This window comes from Varanus komodoensis, unplaced genomic scaffold, assembly GCF_004798865.1.
Source record: "Varanus komodoensis strain SLA01 unplaced genomic scaffold, ASM479886v1 scaffold9, whole genome shotgun sequence".
NCBI classification, from domain to species: Eukaryota; Metazoa; Chordata; class Lepidosauria; order Squamata; family Varanidae; genus Varanus; species Varanus komodoensis.
Window position 1 is genome coordinate 29,544,142 of NW_025336598.1, and position 21,153 is coordinate 29,565,294.

A 21,153-nucleotide genomic window follows, 5' to 3' on the forward strand; every position below is an offset into this window, starting at 1 on the left:
TAATGTATTTGTTATTTCATATACAACTTGAATTACCACAACACTCTTCGTTACCACCATGAACTATTAAATTAGGTGGTATATAAATGCAATAAGCGAGTAAATAGCACTTGATTTGCTCAATGTGACTCTCCAGGGAATCCTCAGTTGTTGGCTCGATGTACATCAGCAACCCTTTGTGAGTATCTCAGTAAAGGTTTCTCCCATTTCCCCTTTGCTGTGAATTGCAGAGCATCTATGCTGCCTTGGTGGTACTTGTTTATCTGTGAGAGCACATCTAACTTTAATCCAGGTTGATTTTCATTTGTTCTTCCGATCGTCACCATTGCCTTATTCTCCAATATGACCAATTTAATTTTCTCATTAGAGTCTTTCTATTTGATTAGGATTCTCCAGTCTTTCGTTTCCTAGATCCTGCAGAGACAGAAACAATTGGTATGGTTTCTCTTTCAAAATTAAACCTACCCACATCTCAGTGTATTGGATGACCTCTGCCAAGGCAAGGAGGTCATTAAGGTTATTTTTAGTGAACTTTCCCAATGTTCAAAAACAAGGATAGATTCTTGGAGTCAAGCCAAGGCCTTATGGCCTTCCAGTTGTTACGAAGAGCACCAGAAATAATTGCCTTGATAATTGTTGCTTTCCCCAAGTGTATTTCTCAGATAAGAGCTGATTTTGGCCACAAGAACTGGAAGTGTTCCCTTTATTGAAGAAGCTTTGCCTGCCCAAGTCTCCCAGGAAGGGGGATTAGCACCTGTGTCTACTGATGGCCTCTGAAACAGTGGTAGAGAAAAACCTGATGCAGTCCACTGCAGGAGGAGAGAAAGGGGGCGTGCTGCTCACCCAGGCAGTGTTGGTGGCCTATGCAGTGCCCCCTGGCCTATTTCGGAAGCCAGTGAAGATGTGGACACAGGGAGTGTTCCTTGACTTGTTTCTGTTCTGCATTCATATTATATAACTATGATCACCATCCATATTTCTTCATCAACTCTGTTAAATCTCTAACCTACCACAGAGGGTTGTTATGAGGAAAAATGGGGAGGAGATGGATTATGTAAACCACTTTGGATTTCTTGCAGGAAAAAGGCAAGCTCCAATACATGAAAATGAAAAATAAATAAATGACCCAAATGGTATCAGCATTTAAAGAAGAAAAGAAAATTAAAATGCTTTAAAATAGCTTTCAGTGGATAACTTAGGGTCATTTTGTTTAAAAGTACTGTTGCGCAAAGGAATTATTCAGAGAGCGATCTGCTTCACTGGTGTATGAAAGTTCAGAGAAAATGTATTTTTGTATGAGGGTATTGCAAAGTCTTTTTCAAATGCTACTGGAGAACTCCTTGAGTGAAAATGTTTCCTTTGATGCATGTGATTATCCAAATGAGAATCCTAGAAGTATTGCAATGAGACTACTGAATAATTGCCAAGCACGCGCCAAATATTGCACATCTAAGCATAAAACCACATTTGGAAATAACACACAACCATTATGTGGCTTAAGGGGTTTATGCTATGAAATGTCTCTGCGTTGTCTCTCCCAGTCTTAAAACTGGACATGACTTCTCTCTTCTCATTTGTAAATGTACCACAATTATACATTCTGAGTCATGTAAAAGGCACTGCTGTGTAGCTGTTTGTTGTTTCAGCCCCCTGATTGTGGGTGCCACCACCTTTTGATGAAGCATTCCAGGCTTGCCCTCCTTTGTTGCATTCATCAATTCACTCACATCTGTAGGTAACTCTGGGCTCCAGAGTCCCCTTGCCCAAGGGCATTTTCCACGTGATACGGCAAGTTAACCGTTAGCAAGTTCCTTTTTAGAATTAAAGCAGCAAACTAATTAAATATTTCATTTGATTAACCACCTACATTTTAGTCAGTTATCTATTCAAATAAAATATAGGTGCACATTATTGATTCCTCAGAAACAACAAGGGCTACCACTTATTATGAAAGGGATGATCCATTTTTTATTTTTGGATTGCTGTTATGGTAACAGTACCAAAACAGTGTTAAAAATTAAAGTCCCCTTACCTCATATTCACATCAATTTAAAATTTATCATCACTAATGAATCTGCTCAGTGCAGCTGCAGCCAGTCTACCAATTTAAAGTTTGCAGCCCCATTGTTTTATTAAGTAGATATTGTAAGAGGCTATATTACAGAGAATAATTTGTATATCAAATGTACCTGGCAAAAAAGGAATGTCTTTAGATGTTACCCACCTATAATGAGGGGCTAAAGCAGTGCATGACATCTCTAGAGTGTGCAGGGGAATCAAGAACTTGCTGGGAGAAGAGGCGTTAGACGGGAGGCGTAACTTCATGCGCTCCTTGTTTGCACACCTATGCCTTACAGAGCTCAGTCTGGGCTGCTTTCCATGTATTTATCCTGAGCTTTCCCATTAATTTTTTCTTGTCATGATTCCAAAGTGCTGTAAGAGTATGACACACTTTTCTCCATAATAAATGGAGAGCCCTTCTTATTTCTTTACTGGTGGGTGAGATGCATTCGGGTAAGATGCTCTTGCTAAACAGACGCCCCCTTCACAGAATAACAACTCTTCACTGTACAGTCCACCTCTCAGTGGCCAGGGTTATGCAAGTGCTTGCAGAATTAATTTAATGTTTTAATAAGATATTTCTATACATTTTATACTTATTTTTAAATAGTCAGAGCAGCCTAAATCCTGGCCTCATTAAAAAATAAGTAATTAAAAAATCAGTTTGGCTTCTTTTTCTTTAGTTTTAATTGTGCTATTCAATCTGTAGACATCAAATAAATTATGTTTGGTGAATCATCTCCAAAAAGTCTCTTAGTAGAATCTCTGAACCATTATGTAATTTATTGAACTTAATTAACACAAGCCAATATTTTACATAAGTAATTAAACGAACTGAAAGTGTTGCATGACTCCCCCATCTGTTGGAAGCAACAGCTAAATTGCAGTACAAATTAAAACACATACTGTATGTATTCTGTGTGTGACTATATACCATTTTTGACTATCTATTTACATACAAATTACACAATTTAAATGGCTCACAGCATATATTCCTTATCCTGGGCCATTAGTTTTATTCCCAACTGTAGAAATGCTGAATCCAAGGAATCAGGTGGTAAACAATAGGATTCAGAGGCCATTTTGGGCAGCCTGCTCTCCACCTGGGCATCTGTTGAACGGTGTAGCTCATAGTTATCGTGGACTTTTAAAGGTGCGTTGGCAGGTAGGTCCTCCCATTTATACACAGAACACAGCTCATTTGCCACCTATATTCTTTTGCAAAGTGCTGCCAAACTAGTTTTCACAAACAGCTAGTAAATCACCAGATGAACTCAAGGCATTCAGCCACCAATGGAAACACTGATTGATCTATTTCAGTATTCATACCATGGAGTGAAGCAGTTTTACTGCCATTCGGGATGTATGTTAGGGAAAGCAATTGGTAGATTTCTCCCTGTCTATGCGGAAACAAGTATCAGTGACTTAGATATGGTTATGTTAGGCATCCCACGGTTCTTTGGGGCAACATCCCTTGGCTCATCCTAATACAGAATGAAGTATTAAGCCAGGGTGCCGATTCTTTTTCTGCATTTAAGTGTGGCAGAGGGGAGTGGGCACTTAGAACTCAGAGCAGGGATGGGGAACCCATGGCCCCCCAAAGACTGCAGGCTTCCTCATCTCTGGGCACTGGTGATGCTGTCTGGGACTGATCAGCTTTGGAGAATAGCAATATCTGTGGGGCCACAAGTTTTCCACCCCTGCCTTAGACTCACACATTCAGATGTAAAATCAGAGCACCACAGCCCCTGTGGGCATGGAGTTATGTGAGGATACATGCAGCAATGTCTACCTTGCTGAGATATATTTAGGAGTATACCTATATAACCAATGGGGGTACCTTCAAAGATGGTTTAGAAAACCCAGTTGGTTCCAAAATGAAGCAGCTAGATTATTCCCTGGGACTGGCCCATTCAACAAGCGTGTTTTCAGCTGCACGGTTTTCCCCTCCATTTCAGAGCCTCATGTGAACTGTTGGTGTTGACCCTTAAAGCCCTCAGCAGCTTGGGATGAGAGTGTCTCAAGGCATGTTTCTTGCCACATGTCCTGGTGCAGGTCATCATTCTGGATGACCCTGCCAAAGGAAGTAGGTGGGTAGCTTCTCCGTGGTGGCACCCCTCGTCTGGAATAAACTCTCCAGTGAGGCTCTCCTGGCCCCTACCCTGCTATGCTTTCCTTCCAGGTGTTTCAGAGACCCAGCTCTGGGTTATTATGGCTGTTATATTGATTCAGGCATTGTTTATTATGTTTGCATTATATTTTGTTTGTTTCAATATTTTAAATTCATATAGCATTTTAGGAGGGGTTTTTTTTGGAAGCAATCCTATGACCTCTAGACAGCACTGCAAACGTGGAGGGAAAAATGAGGGATCCAGCTTCCTTTTTTCACAGTCAGCATGGAGTAAATTGTGTCAGCTGGCTGCCCAAGGTTGCAAACTTGACTTTGGAGATGGGGGAAAGCAGGTATTTCAGTGGAAGGGAAGAAATGCAAGGTATCCAGAGCCTCTGCCAGCCTCCCTCCCCATCCAAAGCACCTTCCCCAGATGGACAAAAAAAAAGGCTCATCTATTGAAAAATGCTGGGCAGGAGGACAGGAAGGTGAAGATATTTGTAATCCTTTACTGTTTGTAATCTTGCCAGAGAACATTAGTAATTGAGTGGATTAGAAAGGTAACAAAAGAAGAAACAATATAATTAGTGAATGTTATGAGGGGACACGGCATACATTCATAGTTGACAAACAAGGCTTCAAAAGTGAAGTTTTAATGACAGGAACCACAACAAACAGACTGACAAAAGAGATTTTAGAAGCAACAATCAGGAAAAAGGAAAGTATAAAAGGGGAGACTTTCTACTTTTTAACTGCTGAACAGAAGAGGGAATTTTGATAAGTGCAGCCTAACTTATCAGAGTGCTGTAGTGGCATGAAGAAGAATACTTGCCAATATTTCCTTCTTGTGGAAGATACGTACTAAGATTCTGATGGAAAATTTAATATGATCTATGCTCTCTTTGAGAAATGTGCCTTTTCCACATATGGATTAAACTTAAGAAAGCCATGGTGAATTATGCTCCTGCCGAGTGACTGTTGAGTCACAACATTTTCTTGAAGGCTTGTGGAGTTAGTAGTTATGAGCCCCACAGGACGGAAGATACGACTACGCAGCAGCAGGCTGGAGGGTGGGAAACCAGGATGGAGCTGAGGTGGGGCCGATGACAGTGAGGGGCCATTGCTGGGCTTTGAGCTGTTTTGGCATCAATACGTAAATATCCAGTGTGAAATCTGGCTTTAAGAAGCTGTGCCAGGCAGGGAGGCGATAGGCTAAACCAAGAAACTAGCTGATGTGAGTTCGGGGCAGGACTAACCTCCACTTCAGGCACACACCAACAAACTAGATGCAGGTCGGAGAGCAACGACTGTTTGGGCATTTCCAGTTGTCCTTTTCTTCCCAGTTGCAGGTGGGATGGTTGTTATTGGATAACCCCTGGAACATACTGGCCTCCAGGGCAGGAACATTCTGCCTGGCTCTGGACCTTCTATACTTTCTTTACAGTGAGAATAGTTTTCGTTTTCACTGAGGCGACAAACCTGCTGGACGTGGAAGCACAAAATATTCAATACTCCTTGAAGAGTTGGATACTTCATAAATCTCTGAAGGTTTCTAGCACATCTTCTTGACAAGTTGCTTCTGCAAGAAGGAATCTTCTTCCTTTCTTTTTCTTTTTCCAGGGAGCATTTATTGAGGCTGCCTGCCCTACTTTATAGAGGGTAGGCCTCTATTTGAAAGGCTGTTCAAGTCTAAGTCTAGTTTAAAGTTTGAAAATCGCCAAAGGGCAGTGCAAGGGCCTTGAGGTTGCCTAGCAACAGTGAGCACAAGGGCAGCAGACGGTGGGTCACCTAGTCGATCTTCCCTACCATTGTGAGAGGTATTGCTTTACTAGTTAAATTACGGTAATTATTTCATTCATATCTATGCATATAAATTAGCATGTTTTTTAAAAAAATTTGCAAAGCTGGGTTCTCTCTCACTCCTTCTCTTTTTAAGAAACATAGAAAGCTGCCTTATATGGAATCAGACTGTGGTCTATCCAGCCCGGTATAGCCTGTTTTTCCATCCCTACTTGGGTTGAACCCGGGACCACCTGCAGCCACAGCATGCATATGGCTGCAAAGTTACAGCTCCTCTGTATGAGATCTCGCCGGCAGTCCAGCATCACCTGCCAGTTACCTTTCCTTGGCAGTAAACACTTAGCTGCACCATCATGCTTGGCTGTGTGTGCTGTGCGCGCTCACGTGTATTGTCAGAGGCCCTTAAGTTGTGTGCAGGAGGGCCCCTTTTAGAACATCCCTGTTTAAAATGCCAGGGGCCTCTTAAAGAGCGATCATCCTCTCCCCCCATACCCCCCAATCCGGCACTGTCTTTTCTCTTCTTCGTCCACACAGTCAGACATGGGCCTGAGATGATACAACAATAACAAAAGGCATGTCAAACCATTCAAGGTAACAAGAACAAAGTTGAGGGCCCCCGCGGGGGTCCCTGAAACTGCAGGCTTGCCATGACAAGGGGAAAGGCAACAGGATGCCTGGGTGTGAGATTCAGCAAAGGAGGGGCCCTGTGCCTTTGTCCGTGAATAGAAAAGGGATTTGTTCTCTTATCACAATGGTGAATGAAGAAGAAAACTTGGCTCTGCCACAGTGCCCTTCTCTTGCACAGCATCCTTGGACTCATGTGTTTTCACACCTGTTTGCACACTTGCTGCCCATGCTATGCAAGCAGGTGTAAATGCTGCCAGGTCGCACAAGGGCTGGGTTGCTGAAACACCCCCCCCCCCACTCCAGGGGCTCCAGTGCATGCTTTGCTGTCCCAGGAAACAATCTGGAGGGAAGGGAGCTCAGCCGACACCCCAGGAGCCACGTGCCATTTCTGTAGCCCTGATGACCCAGACACGGACTGCCTTCCCCCGCAAGGAGGCTGCGTTTTCTCCCTTGTGCAAGGCGCATCTGCTGGGCAGCACGGTTGCACAGTGGACTGGATTGCTGGATGAGTTAGCCCGACCAGACGGGCTCACCCACCCTCCCAGGTTCATTTTGCTTTGCTTTTCACCACTTTTAACAATCAAAAGGCTGTAAAAGCAGGTCTTATTTCGGACAAAGCTCCCCACTGCATACACCTTCTTTTCAGAGCACGCTCTTGAACAGGCCAGTTCCAGTACTTCAAAAATTATATTGGCTTCTCCTTTGGAGATCTGTGACAATTAACTAAATGAGAAAATAGAGCAGTTGTAATTAAGATAATCAAGCTCGGAGAAACCCACCCTGCTAATACTAATAGCCATGCCGCTTTAAGCTGTACATTAATTAAACCCCCGATAACTGTTACAGTCCCTCTCAAGCAATTGGGAAGAGGACCAGCGGAACATTTGGTGGCATGGAGACAAAACTGCTTCTCAGGCAACTTCAAGCTGTCAGCGGCTTCAGTGAAAAAGGTTATTTATCCATTTTAATAGGCAACCGTTGCCAGCAAGACTTCTGACATGCTTTGACTATGAGGCTCTGATCCTGCAAGGCTGTCGCATATGCTTAAAATCTATTTCCAATCTTTAACTTGGTTTTCAAACCGCTAGGCCACTCCTAGGGTTGGCCTGCAGTGGTCCACTCAGCCAGGCCACACTGAGGCCACCTTACCCAGGCCCAAGGGAAGGGCCCGTCCCTTTTGCAGTCTGTTACAGGTCTCCCTGCTAAGGGCCCGGTCACCTGGATGCTGCCATTGCAATGCCAATGACGTGCTTGAGCCCATCTCAAGGCCAAGCTCTGCACTTTCTGTCTGTCTTCAAGGAGCCAGGCAGGCAGCTGGTGCAGGGCGGTGACAGCCAGATTGTCTTTCTAGTTGTATCCGTTATTTGCCAATGAATTGCTGCTTTTAACTGCTTATCACTCTGTGAACTTTTCTCCTGTTCTGGACTTTTCCTGAACCATTAATGAACCATCTTTCATTTTGCTTTCAAAAACCCCAGGCTGTGTGCTTTGGGGGTGAAATGGGAAGGGGGGAGTCCCACAGGGGTGTGCCACACCATCACTCTCTTTGGTGCTGATTGAACAACCAAGTTGTGTGAAGCATGCTGGGCAAAACCTGCCCCCAGCTGTGCTCCTTCAGGAAACAAGAGGGCTGTGGTGAGACCCCAGGGGGACCCCCCCTTGGGGCCGGAGGTAGCTGGGTTTGTCTTACTTCCAGTGGTGGCGGCTGGTAGCACCGGGCCCTGCGCCCACTCGCAGGGGGCCACAGGCACCAGATCACCACTGCAGAGTCCCCACAGCTCCTCTTCGATATGGAGCAGGGGTGGTAAAGTGCAATCATTAAATGACCCTGTGCGTGCACAATGCAGCACTTCTTACTTCTTTTCCATTTAGAGATAATATTTGCTGCATCCCCATTTCTTTCTACCTCTTTAACTTCTGAGCTAGAGGAAATTTGGCCCTCTAGCAGGCGAGATCCAGCTCTGGCCCATTGCTTCTGGAGAAGCTCTTGCTTCCTGCTCTCCAAATCTGCTCCCGCTCCAGATGTTTTGGGTCCAACCGCAGGCTACTTGGCCTATACCTGCCAATTGGGTATGGGCTTTGCAGGTATGTGACCAATGGCAGCAGTGCGGAGGAGGTCCTCTTGTTGTGCTGGTACTCTCATTCGCTGAGTTGCTCCAAAGCAGCATCTGATTGGTTGAGTGTGTGGGTGGCCAAAGCTTGGCAAGAACATGCTGTAGCTTAAAAGGGCGTTCGGGGCAGCACTCCTTTCGGTGGCTGTGGCTGCAGCTCTTTCCTTTGGAGGCCTGCAGGCAGCTGAGCAAGCAGCGCAGTAGCTGTGATGGCTCCTGTGGCCGCAGCCCCACAATCTCCGCTGTGGCTGCCCCCCCAGAGCCAGCTATGCCCCTTGTGAGCAGACATCTGGTGGCCTCCCAGTCTGCAGCACTTCAGACTGTCCCCACAGTCTGGCCCTAAGGCCCAGAGGAAGACAAGGGCAGTGTGACCGCCCTGCCGGACATCACCTAGGCTGCCCAGCTTGGGCCATTCTTTTTCCCAGACCCAGTCCAGCCGACCGGCTCCTGCTTCCAGTCGGAAGGCACTGAGCAGCTATTCCCTCCTTTGCTGTGGAACAGCTTTTCTGCCGGGTTGTGGAGGAAGCACTGGGAAGGCACCATGAGGGGTCTGTGAGGGAGGCACAGCCATTACTGGGGTGGGGGGAGTAATACAGGCGTACAAAATGACGCATGGTGTGGCTAGGGAGACATTTTTCTAGTTCTTCCTTAATACTAGAACCTGGGGCCCGAAGCTGACTGGTGGGAGGTTTAGGAGAGGTAAAAGGAGGACTTCTTCATGCAGTTTTGAAATTCACTTCCACAAGATGTTGCAATGCCCAGAATTTGAGCTGGCATCAAGGGGGACTGGGCAAACTGATGGAGGTTAAAGCGATCAAAGGCCGTTCATCCTGATTGCTGATTGCTGATGAATGGCTGAGTGCTACCCAGGAGCACCAGCTGCTGGGAAACGTGGGGAGAAGGGTGCTTGCTGCACTCATGGCCAGCTTGCCTCCTCCCTGCCCCAGCTGGGGCAGCTAGTTGGTCCCTGTGTGAACGGAATGCCCGATGGGATGGACCCACGGTCTGAACCAGAAGGGCTTGTCTTCTGTTCTTATTTGCTTGGCTGAACAATTTTTAAAAGCATGGAAAGCATCCGTAATGCATCAGGAGAGGTCCACAATTGCTTAAATGAGTCAAATATACCGAACAGTGTAAAACGATAGGAAAAGAGAAATGCAAGTAAACTTCAAATAAATACTATATTTATTTGAAGATATTTACAGAGAAGATATTTACAAAGAAAGCAAACTTTGGATGATGATAAATGTGTGCAAATTGCTTATTACAAGTGTGGCAAACCAGGCACCTGGTGGGCCTAGGAAGGGGTAAACAGACCCTTAGGACCTATTTAACACTGCAGCAATTGCTTTTTCCATTGTTGAAAGAAACCCTTCCAGCTGTGAGTTTATTACTGGAGAAACAAGATAAAAAAGAAAATGTTGAAAAGAAAGGAAGCTGATATTTTGTTTCCTTTCTGAAAGAAAAGGAAAGCATTCAAAAGATGCTTACCAAAGAAAACTTAGATTGCTTATTTCTGAGTCTCAGCAGTTCATGAGAGGTTATTGGGAGGCCAAGGAACTAACCTTGATGAAGAGTTTTGCAGAGTGGAATAGGAAGGAATGAAGATTGAAAAATGTCAATAAGACGCGGTGTGTTGTGTGTTGGCGTGCCCAGAAGAGGCAACTCTTTCATCCAAGAATATAATGGGTGAGCAATTTAGCATCAGTTTCTCAAAAAGGTCTGGTGTATGATGCAACAGGGGGCTAGAAGCTGCTGTACTATGAAATGTAGTCATCTTAGCAGCGCTGATTAAAATTTCTCAGGTAATGAAATTCTTTCCTGCACTATTTAAAACAAAACAATAAAAGGAAACTTGGAGATACGTGACAATAATGAAATTTGGGACAAATCAAAAGTAATGTATATTTTTGATGCTTTATTGAAACCACTGAATGAATATGTATTGTTAAGTCCATGCTTGGCCTTCCTGCTCCTAAAAGTATTGCCGCCTAGGAGAGGGCTATTTCTCCCCTTCAGCGGGACATGGAAATTCTGGAGTATGGAAATGCTGAAGAGTTCTAGATTGGTGGTGAGGTTCAGGTGATTCCTTCAGTCCAGTGGGATTACGGGTATAAATGGAAGACAACCATGTGTGTATAAGGGCAGTCTGTAGGTGGCCTGATCATTGCTCCAGTTGCTAGCCGTTAAGGTCACGGGTACTGGTTAATTCTGAGCACAACTATAAGTGAATTGCTCTCGAGTATAAGCAATCACAGAGGTAGATGGAGGAGCGGGGATTTGTCCCTCCTGACAAGAGCAGTAGACTCCCATTCTTTGGTTTACTTTCCAATGCTCCTTTGAGCCACAATGGAACAGAAGGACGCGATGTAGACAGGCATCCAGGCTGGTGTGTGCTGTCGCATGTAAGACTACTGATGGGTACAAATAAGCATGTTGGGAAATGAGATTTCTTCGTTTTCCAATTTCATGTGGGATATTCTATGCACAATATAACTCAGACATGATTTTTCTAGATACCAGTTCAAACAATTCCACCTGAAGGGAGTCAAGGTAACTAGTTGAGATGCTCTTATTATGTTTGCTCTTCTTAGAATGAACTTGCCTTCAATTCATGTAAGCCTTCTTTATTCTGGCCCTTTTGCAACTGAGAACATTAAACATGTCCCCTGAATGAAGCTAACCTACGTGCTAAATTGTATCATGATGCCTTTGCATCATATTCATAGTCATTTTCCAGCTTCTTCCCAATCTATCAATAGACTTTGATTCCATTGCTGAAAAACTGAGCAGGAGATTCCCAAAAGAAGTGAATATTTAAAAGACATTCTTTGGGAATTTGGGGAATTATGACAATGATGTTAACTGTTGACCTACACATAATTGCACCAAGCATGCATTTCCTTACCCAACATGGTGCTGTCCAGATGTTTTAGACTTCATCTACCATCAGCCCCAGCCAAAATGGTCAATGGTTTGAAATGCTAGAGCTGCAGTCCAAAATATTTGGAGGACACTAGGTTGGGAAAAGCAGGTATACCTGATTTCAGGATGAATCACCACCTGGACCCATCTGTGTACAACAAGTTGGCAGCTTTTGCTTGTGGTCACAACATGGTCCACTGTATTTCCCAGTCCAGATTGTGGAGGGTCAAAGGCTCTTCCCCGTTCCCAAGGCTCCTTCTCCCCACAACTCCAAGCGCGGAATCCCTTGAATATAGGAACTCCCCTGCATGTGGCACAGCATGGTGGGAAGGAGCGAAGCATGGAAAAGATTGTTTCTGATATGGGTGGGACATAAACAAGGTGCCAAGAGGCTAAACTGTGGGGTGGGTTGTTTGGTGTACAAGCCCAAAGTGTGGGATGGCAGCCAAATGGTCAAGGAATATCTAGATGGACTAAATGCGTTCAGATTTCCAGGGCTGGAAGAACGCCATCCCAGAGTCATTGTCAATTGTCTTCAGGAAATCATGCAAAACAGGACAAGAGCCAGATGATGGGAGAAGGGCTGATGTTATCCCCATCTTCAAGAAAGGGAAACACGATTAATGTGAGAACTACAGACCAGTCAGTCTGATATCAGTCCCTGGAAAATTCTGGAGGAAATTATAAAAAAGTAAGACAGCAAGCACTTTGAAAAAAAATGCAGTGATTAATAAAAGCCAGCATGAATTTCTCAAGAATAAATTCTGCCAGACTAATCTAATCTCAGTTTTTGACTGGGTAACCTCCCAAATGGACAGCAGAAACACCATGGGCATAATCTATTTTGACTTTAGCAAAGCTTTTGACATAGTGCCCCACAACATCCTGATAAAAAACCTAGCAAAGAGTGGGTTAGACAGAACAACTATTAGATGGATCAAAACTGGCACAGAGTGCTCAACTGCAGCTTCTTAAACTAGGGAAAGGTAACTAGTGGGGTGCTGCAGGACTCCGTCTGGGGCCCGGTGCTCTTCAACATCTTTAGTAATGATTTAGTTGAGGAAGTACAAGGAAAGATAAACAGATTTGCAGATGACACAAATCTGTGTCAAAATACCCAAGATAGAGAGAAGATCCAGGCAGGCTAGATAAGCTTGAATGCTGGGCTGAAAGCAACAGAGTGAGATTCAAGAGGGACAAATGCCAAGTCTTGCACCTAGGAAAAAGAAACTAGATGCATTGATACAAGATGGGGAATACATGGCTCAGCAGTACTGCAAAAGAAAAGATCTTGGAGTTATTGTGGACAACAGGCTAAATATGAGCCAGCAATGCAATGTGGCTATAAAAAGGGCAAATGCTATTCTGGGATGCATTAATAGAAGTATCAATTCCAAAACGTGATAAGTATTATTTCCCTTTTACACTAGTCAGACCTCAACTAGAATACTGCGTCAATTTCTGGACAGAGAAATTTAAGGAAGATGGAGAAAAAATGGAGAGGGTTCAGAGGGCAACAAAGATGATCCAGGGTTTAGAAAGAACGCCCTGTGAGGAGAGACTGAGAGAACTGGGCATGTTCTGTCTTGAGAAGACTGAGAGTGGATATGATAGAACTCTACAAAGTACCTGAAAGGCTGTCACAAAGGGGAAGGAAAAGACCTCTTCTCACTCATCCCAGAGTGTAGAACATGGAATAATGAACTTATGTTGCAACAAACCAGATTCTGGCTAGATATCAGGAAACCTTCCTCATTGTCAGAGCGATACGAGAGTGGGACCAGCTGCCCAGAGAGGCGGTGGGCTCTCCCACACTAGAGACATTCAGAAGAACCTGGGCAGCCCTCTGAGTGGGATGGTGTAACCTGGTGTCCTGCATCAGCAGGGGCTTGGACCCGACGGCCTTCTTGGCCCCTTCCAACCCTGCTGTGCTATGATCCCATGATGCTAAGCCACATGCAGCCCTGAAGCAAGGCACGGGTTCTGGGTGGATTGCCAATCAGCCCAAGAACCTTTCCCTGCAGAGCCTGCACAGTGCCTTGTAACGTGCAAATCGGGTGGGTGACGATGAGCCACAGATCATTCCGGGAAGGCCTGTCACAGAAGTGAGGCCATCACAGAGAAAGCGTCCCTTGTTGCACCATTGAGGGTGGGCACCCTGAGAAGGGCCTCCAGGGACAGCCTTAGGCAGGAACATAAGAGAGAAGGTGCTACTTCAGGTATATATATTTTTTAGATGTAGTTTGGTGTTTCTATGGTTTTATCATCCATTTATTATTGTACAGCACTTAGACACTGTTTTATAAGTGGCTTAAAAAGCATGTTAAATACATAAAGCATACTATTTCTGGGGAGAACATAGGAGAAATGATGACTAAATACAATCATGTTTTCCTTAATTTATTTTCCCAATTTTTAAAAACGATCAGCAAAACACTCCATCCTCATCTGATGTGGCTATAGCTTAGCTTCGTGCTGTCTGAGACTAGTTTACATTTCAGTGACAAAAAAGTAAACTGTACAGGAGACTTTCATTTTTTATTTCTTTTTGAACATTTATATATATGTAAAAAAGACTTGATTAGCAGCTTTGCTGGCACCCCCACAACCCCCTAGATAATACTTTTGAACTAGAAGAAAGCACTTGTAGACAATTACACTAGATAAAACAATATATACAGTTTTGACAAATGAATACATAAATACAGCCATTTGGATATAATGGTACACCTAAACCTTGGATAAAGTCAACAAATCTTAGTTAATTGCCTCTTTTCTTTGTAAATTGGCCTTCTTTACATGTATCTATAAAGGTTTAATCCCAATAAGGGATCAGCTTATCCACTGAATCTTAATGATTCTGGAATCCTCCAAAGATGCCCACTAGGAATATCTATAATGAAATAGTTCTTCCGAAGATAAGACTTCTGAAGCTTATTGGCAACATGTGCTTTGTTCATTTACATCTCAACAAAAATCAAACATGACTTTAATTCATAGTTTTGTTACAATGATAAAAAAGTGGTTCATTCAAAAGATTTCCCCTGTTGTGAACAAATCAAATGTCTTTTAAATAGCATTAAGAACTTGTTTTCTCCCAAATCAAATGTAAAACAAGACTGGCTGTTGGTTCTTCACATGCTTATTTTAACCAGACACTTGCAAGTTGAGTAACCTGCACACTTGTTTCATCTCCCAACATCCATTTCCCTCTGCTGATTCCATTATTTTCCAGTTTGCTCAAAATGATTAAGAAAAGTATAAAAATCCATTAAGTTTTAAAACGTCTTGTACATTCAAAACTCAGGGCACTCATGCTTAAGGCTCTTGAAACACTGACAAATAGAAAGGTTGATGCAGCTCCATGCATAACAAAATGGTACATTGCAAGCTGACTCTACAGATATATGCAGTGGGAGAGGGAAGGAATTGACTTAAAATATCTACAGCAATTTCCTTGATGACTATTTACAAGTCTGTCAGAGAAAGAGAGAGAAAGAATGGCAAGCAGTAATGCACTATGGAGAGAAATGAAAAAATTTCTGGGCCTAGGCAGGTGTTGTTTCTTCCGCACTGAAAATTATTTCCCTGATGGGCAGTTGTTACATTTTTACAGTTGCACCATGGTTGGAAGATACTGGGTTTTGCTTAAATTCATTTGTCACTGTGTCACTGCGTAGATCCTGCTTCCTTACCAATGAATACATCACTTAGAATTCCTAAGTGTGGTTTCACTACTGCACTGAACTGGAATTCCACATCTGGATTCCAGGTATATCTTGCCAGTTATAGGTTGATGTTTTACAGAATCAGCCAACTTCTTTACAGCTGTGATGCAGGCAGAAATCTGTTCTGGAAAATGTTGCACTGTCCCTTTCATTCTGCAAACCTTCACAGTCTCCCGAGCATGGGCAAGACTCCGACATGTTTCACAGGGGCCCCATTTTGTGTTCAATGCTGTTGAAACTCACTGTTTGAACTCACCGTTAGAAGCTGTGGTCAATGACTGCAGCAGGGAACTAGTTTTGATATTATTCTACTAGCACCTGAACTATTTTTAGGTGGTGAATATCCACCCCTGCACTGCAACATCTGGGGTGGAAACATCTGGAAACACTCCCTGTGTGATGTGATGCCATGTTGTGAGTTTCAGCTCTCCGTGTGATGACAAATAGAGAATTGCTTTGTTGATGTTACTGCATGGGGTCGAATGTCAGCATATGGAAAGATCTGCAGGCATGGGCCAAATAATATCTACAACTGTTCAGATTTTCACTTTCATGGATCATTTGACCAGAAATTGCTACCCAACTCTGAATATCTGCCCACTTATAGGAAAGCAGTACTCCTAAAAAAAGACTATTAAGGTATGTCAGAAAATGAGAAAGAAAGAAAGAAAGAAAGAAAGAAAGAAAGAAAGAAAGAAAGAAAGCGCTCCACAGCAGATGTTAACATTCTCTTACCCACACAGTGAAATACATGAAATGTAGGCCTTGCTGTAATTACTGCATAATAAACATTTTTATGTGGCTTTAAGCAGGTTCTAAGTAAAGAGATAGTCAATCTGTGGGCCACAGGGTTGATGTAACCCCAAGTACGGAGCAAATGAACAATGGGAACGGCTCCAGTCTGAGATAAATGGAGCACTCAATGAAGCCATGATTGATCAAGGCTGAGGCTTCCTGGTGATCTGGAACACATGCGGTTTCTTCCCATGGGAGTGACCCATCCTTGCTTTTAACTAAAACATACTTGCCATTGGCCCTGGCTTTGGCTTTGACACGCAACCAGCAGGGACTGCCCTGGATGGCCTGAGGCTTGATCCATTCCTGTATGACATACTGGGCAGCAGTTTCAGTCCCCATGGGCTACTCAGATCTGTAGTAAGAACTGGTTCTGTACCTGCACTAAGTGAATGCTCCTAAAACACATGACAGATTTGACACCGCTCTGCATGTTAATAGTTAGTTGAGTGCCTGCCTTCCTGCCCAGGCAGCACCTTTCTTCAGGTGATGAGTTTGGTGAGAGGTCATTTGGAGAAAAAGAACAGAAAGCTGCTTCTTGTATCCAGATGCATCACTTGGGGAAAGCCCATGCATAGTCAGGTAGGAGGGAGGCCGACCACAGCCAGCATCCTCCAGCAGCCAACTGAATGTTGAAATCATGGAGCGCAATAGAGTGAAACGTATCTATGGGCTTGTGTTACTTACCACTTAATCTGGTTTCATTGGCTTAAGCATGACTCGGTCATGACTAGCTTTTGTTGGACTTTGTCCGCAGCAGAATCAACAAGCATACATGAATCTGCCTGAATGTTCTGGAGCGGATATGGCACATCTCTATCAAAACAAAATGTCCCTGTAGTTTCTTAAAAGGGCGAGTCTGCTCTCCGTTAAACACTATTCATGTGAATAAAATATCTGGAAGCTTCTCTCTTTCTTTATTGGAAAAGCATTTGTGTCTGTATATATGTGTAATAAGAGATGAATGAGAACATGTATTTGTATGAATGTGCTAGAAATCAGTGTACTATATCCCCCTGAAGACCTTTTGCATAACCCTGTCTGCCTCTGAATAAATCTTTTCCTGTTGGGTAGCTTGTGCCAAAAGCACATAGATAAGGAATTCAGGGTACAATCCACAGCCTGCCAAATTCCAGGGCAAAACTCAAAAAAAAACCATGTTAAATCTGCTGGCTATGCATTTTTCAGTTACTGGATGAAATGGTTACAAGTTTCAGTAGTGTTCAAAGATGACATAACTGCAGTCTAGCTATGCCCTGGAATCAGTGTTGCAGAGCAGAACATTTTTCAATCCTTCATTTTTCCTTGGAAAATGTTCTGTTTCATAAGTTCATTAGCAGAAAAAGAATGTATGCCGTTTGCAAATACAATACTAGGCAAGCTTTATTTTTTTCACTTTCCCATCCAGCCTCTCAAAAGTTCAATATCAGGCAAGCTTGATGGTTTGAAAGTTGTAATTAATGTTTTTTCAGATAATTATCTCTGCAATGCATCTATGTCATTGAAATATGCATATATCTCTGAGTGAAAAGGAATTAATTAGATAGACACAATGGAACTAAAGGTACTCCAACAGCCTTAGTGAAAAGGTTGAACTCTGCTAGACTGGATTAGTGATTGTCAGTGTATCACACACAGTTCCTTGGGTTGCTAAAATTAATAAATTTGTCTATAGTTTTCCATACTTTTGTTTTTTTTTCTTTCAGTTTAAACCATTTAGAAAGGGAATCCATTGAAGCTGCATAGAAACTCCTCTAGAGTAGGGAAAGAGCAGAGAGGTGGAAGGTGCCTTCATGCTTCTGCTGCCCTGAAAAAACTTAGGCAGCCCATTTCAAGTGCCCAAGTGTTTTGCTCCAGAGGGAAGGAATGGAGGACAAGGCTCTGCCAGGATCCTGTGTGCAGCACCTGTCCCTCCTCTCCCTGCTCGCAAATGTTTTGTCTGGCATTTTTCTGGGGTAATTTTAAACATTGTGAGTACTTTAATAACAATGAGCAAAATGCAATGTTGCGTGAACAAACTTCTGTACAGTGGGACTTCTTCTCAGCTCGCCTCCACTCTGCACCCTCCAAATCTGCAGCACCCAGGGCAGCCCAACCCTCCAGAACGGATTTAGGGATGCTGCTGAAAACGGGGAAGCCCTCCTCTTTGTTCTGATGATGGAAGCCACGCCATCCGTACAAGGGGTTCACTGGATGTCAGCAAGGTCAGTGCAGCTTGCCATGGGGTAACATTAAGCCTCACAGTGAGTCTTGTGTCGCTGTCCCTCCACATTAGCAGAAGAATTCCTTCCAAATCACGAGAAGTAGTAGTTCCTCTATACTCCTCACTAGTCAGACCTCACCCGGAATACTGTGTCCAGTTCTGGGCACCAAGATTTAAGAAAGATGCAGGTAAATTAGAAAGGGTCCAGTGGAGGGCAACAAATATGATCCAGGGTTTGGAAACTCTGCCCTATGAGGAGAGACTGAGAGAACTGGGCATGTTCAGCCTTGAGAAGAGAAGATTGAGGGAGGACATGACATCCCTCAAAAGGCTGTCACAAAGAGGAAGGTCAAGGTCTCTTTTTGCTATTGCCAGAGTGTAGGACACGGAATAATCAATTCAAGTAGCAACAACCCAGATTCAGGCTGGACATCAGGAAAAGCTTCCTCACTGTCAGAGCAATACGAGAGTGGAACCAGCTGCCTGGAGAGGTGGTGGGCTCTCCCACACTGGAGACATTCAAAAAGAACCTGGACAGCCATCTGAGTGGGATGGTGTAACTTGGTGTCCTGCAACGGCAGGGGGTTGGACCTGATGGCCTTCATGGCCCCTTCCAGGTCTACTATTCTATGATTCTACGGTTTATCTCTGGAGCGTTACAATGGAAGAACTGTGTGTGCATGTTGGTGTCGGCAACCTTCCCCTTGCCAGTTGTCTTTCCCCAGTTTTGCAGCTGTGGACAGGTGATGTAGAGGAGGCCAGATGCCAAGCCTACGAAGCTCCTTGCGTGTCTTTCAGGCAGACTGCGGGGTCCCTAGCTGCATTTGGTGGGGCTGGGTTTTTTTAAGTCAGGAAAAAATGGTGTGCGAGTGAATGTCAAACGTCGCTTTCCCCTGAATTCCTGAGTGATGTTTTCAGCATACATACATTGCCTGATTTTTTAAAAACATATTCTCTGTGTTTGTATACATAGGGGCTGTGCAGTATTTTCTTTCATCCTACGAAATCAAGAATGTACATGGACTACAGCTGACATCCTAACCATTCTGTAGGTACTTCTGTACACCCAAGCTCTGGGATCACGTTTTTCACACAGCAGCCCACCAGGTCACATGGACAAGCCCTTTTGCAGTTCAAAGGAAAGAAAAAGTTTAAAAATCCCACTGGGATGTGCTTCAAACAACCCTTTGGAACCAGTCCGTTGCCTGCTGTCCATTGCTGCATTCAGTGAACTGTGCTTTCCCCCAGCATCCAATAGGTTAATCAATTCTGTCAGTTCTGACAGCAACAGCCAATGTATTAGGCAGCAGGGAGAGAAAAATGTGCCCATATTGGAGAGGATCTCACTGGCCACACGTGATCTTCCAGCAGGCGCGTCTTCCTCTCTTGCAAAGAGGTGGCTGGTGATGTCAGAACTCACAGCACCGATAATCTGTGGAGCCGCACAATGAAAGGGTCAACCCACATGGCAGTAGCTGCACAGACCTGAGACACACGCACTAAGCTAGCAGGGCTGATTCGGAAAAAGCAAAAACTCCAGGCAGAATCAGGGCTATGGTGTCAATGAAGACAGTCCCTCAGTAGAAGAGAGGGTGTACATGGCTGATAGAATTAGGGTAGACATATCCCCTTCGGTCGTTCACTGCTTGAAGGCATCCTCTATTTGAAGGCCTGTCCTGTCCAGGTCCCGTTTCAAGATAAAAAACCCCATTAAGAAAGCAGAGCTGGAGCTGTGACGTTGCCCATCAGTGCTCAGCATCTGGCAGTGGCCTAAACACAGGTCAGCTGCTCCCAGGCTTCCTCACTAGGACATGGCATTTTAGCAGCATTATAACAATGATTTCTAAAGTAGCATATGCCAACCTGTGCTCTCTTCAGTCCTCTTTTTTTGGCAATGGCTGCGTGGCTGCCGTAGTTGTAATGCCTGTATGTTACTATAAGTACTGAATTCCCCGCTGGCTCATGGGAAAGGTGCAAGGCAATATCCTATCATGATCCATTCCAATGAATGTATTGCGTGCACAGAGAAAAACTAGTTGAGGATTTACTTCATGATATCTCGAGTGAAGATCTGGTCATGACTCCTCCCAAAATCTTTTAGACTGCCTTCCCCAGGCAGACATGTTCGGACTGCAACACCCAGAATTCCCAGTCAATGGCCCTGATGGATGGGAATTCTGGAAGTTGCAGTCCAAATGCCTCTGAAGGCCACCAGGTTGGGGGAGGCTGTCTTTGAAGGTTCTGCTGTCCAGGAAAAGGGATTCAAACAGATTTGATTGCAAGTCCTTTAGGGAAAGTACTATGAGGTTGCTGTAGATGCTGGTTTATTTGAGAAAGATTTGAGCTAACATTAAATACCGCACAAGCAGAATTCCCCCTCTTCTTCCCCCACCTGCATCCTTCTGCTCCTTTCCCAATCTGCTCTGGGAGGTCCTCTAGTCTCAAACAGATTTCCAAGGGTTGCAGGGGAATGGGGAACTGCCTCCTCTCTGACCCACTGATGGAAACAAATTCCACCAGTGGGATGTGTTCATTGGAGACCGCCCAATCTTTCTTCTCTTTTGTAATATGTATCCAGGCCGTATTAAGGCTTGATTCTGTGGCTGTGGTATGTGTTGGTTTAGAAAATATTTTGGGTATTTTTAACAGCCCTATTGGTGTTCCTGTTTTCTTATTACAAGTTGTCAGTGTGTCTGTCAAATTGTGATTGGTGCTGGTTTTGCATCCTATTAGTGTAAGCGCCTCTGGGAATGGCATGTGGGGAGGTAGTGAACGGAATTCATTTGCCGCCCT

General features: G+C 44.1%; 1 protein-coding gene across 4 annotated transcripts in view; it reads left to right on the top strand.

Moving 5' to 3' along the window:
* Positions 1-21,153, top strand: part of STK39 (serine/threonine kinase 39) — a 200,211-nt gene that overhangs the window by 157,957 nt on the left and 21,101 nt on the right. Inside the window, exon 18 of one of the 4 annotated variants that reach the window (XM_044417881.1) lies at positions 18,236-18,334. The exons of the other annotated variants lie outside the window; for them this stretch is intronic. Coding sequence (XP_044273816.1) covers positions 18,236-18,271 — 36 coding nt within the window. The 3' untranslated portion in view covers positions 18,272-18,334. Of the gene's footprint in view, positions 1-18,235; positions 18,335-21,153 lie in introns of those variants that run through there. 4 annotated transcript variants of the gene reach the window in all.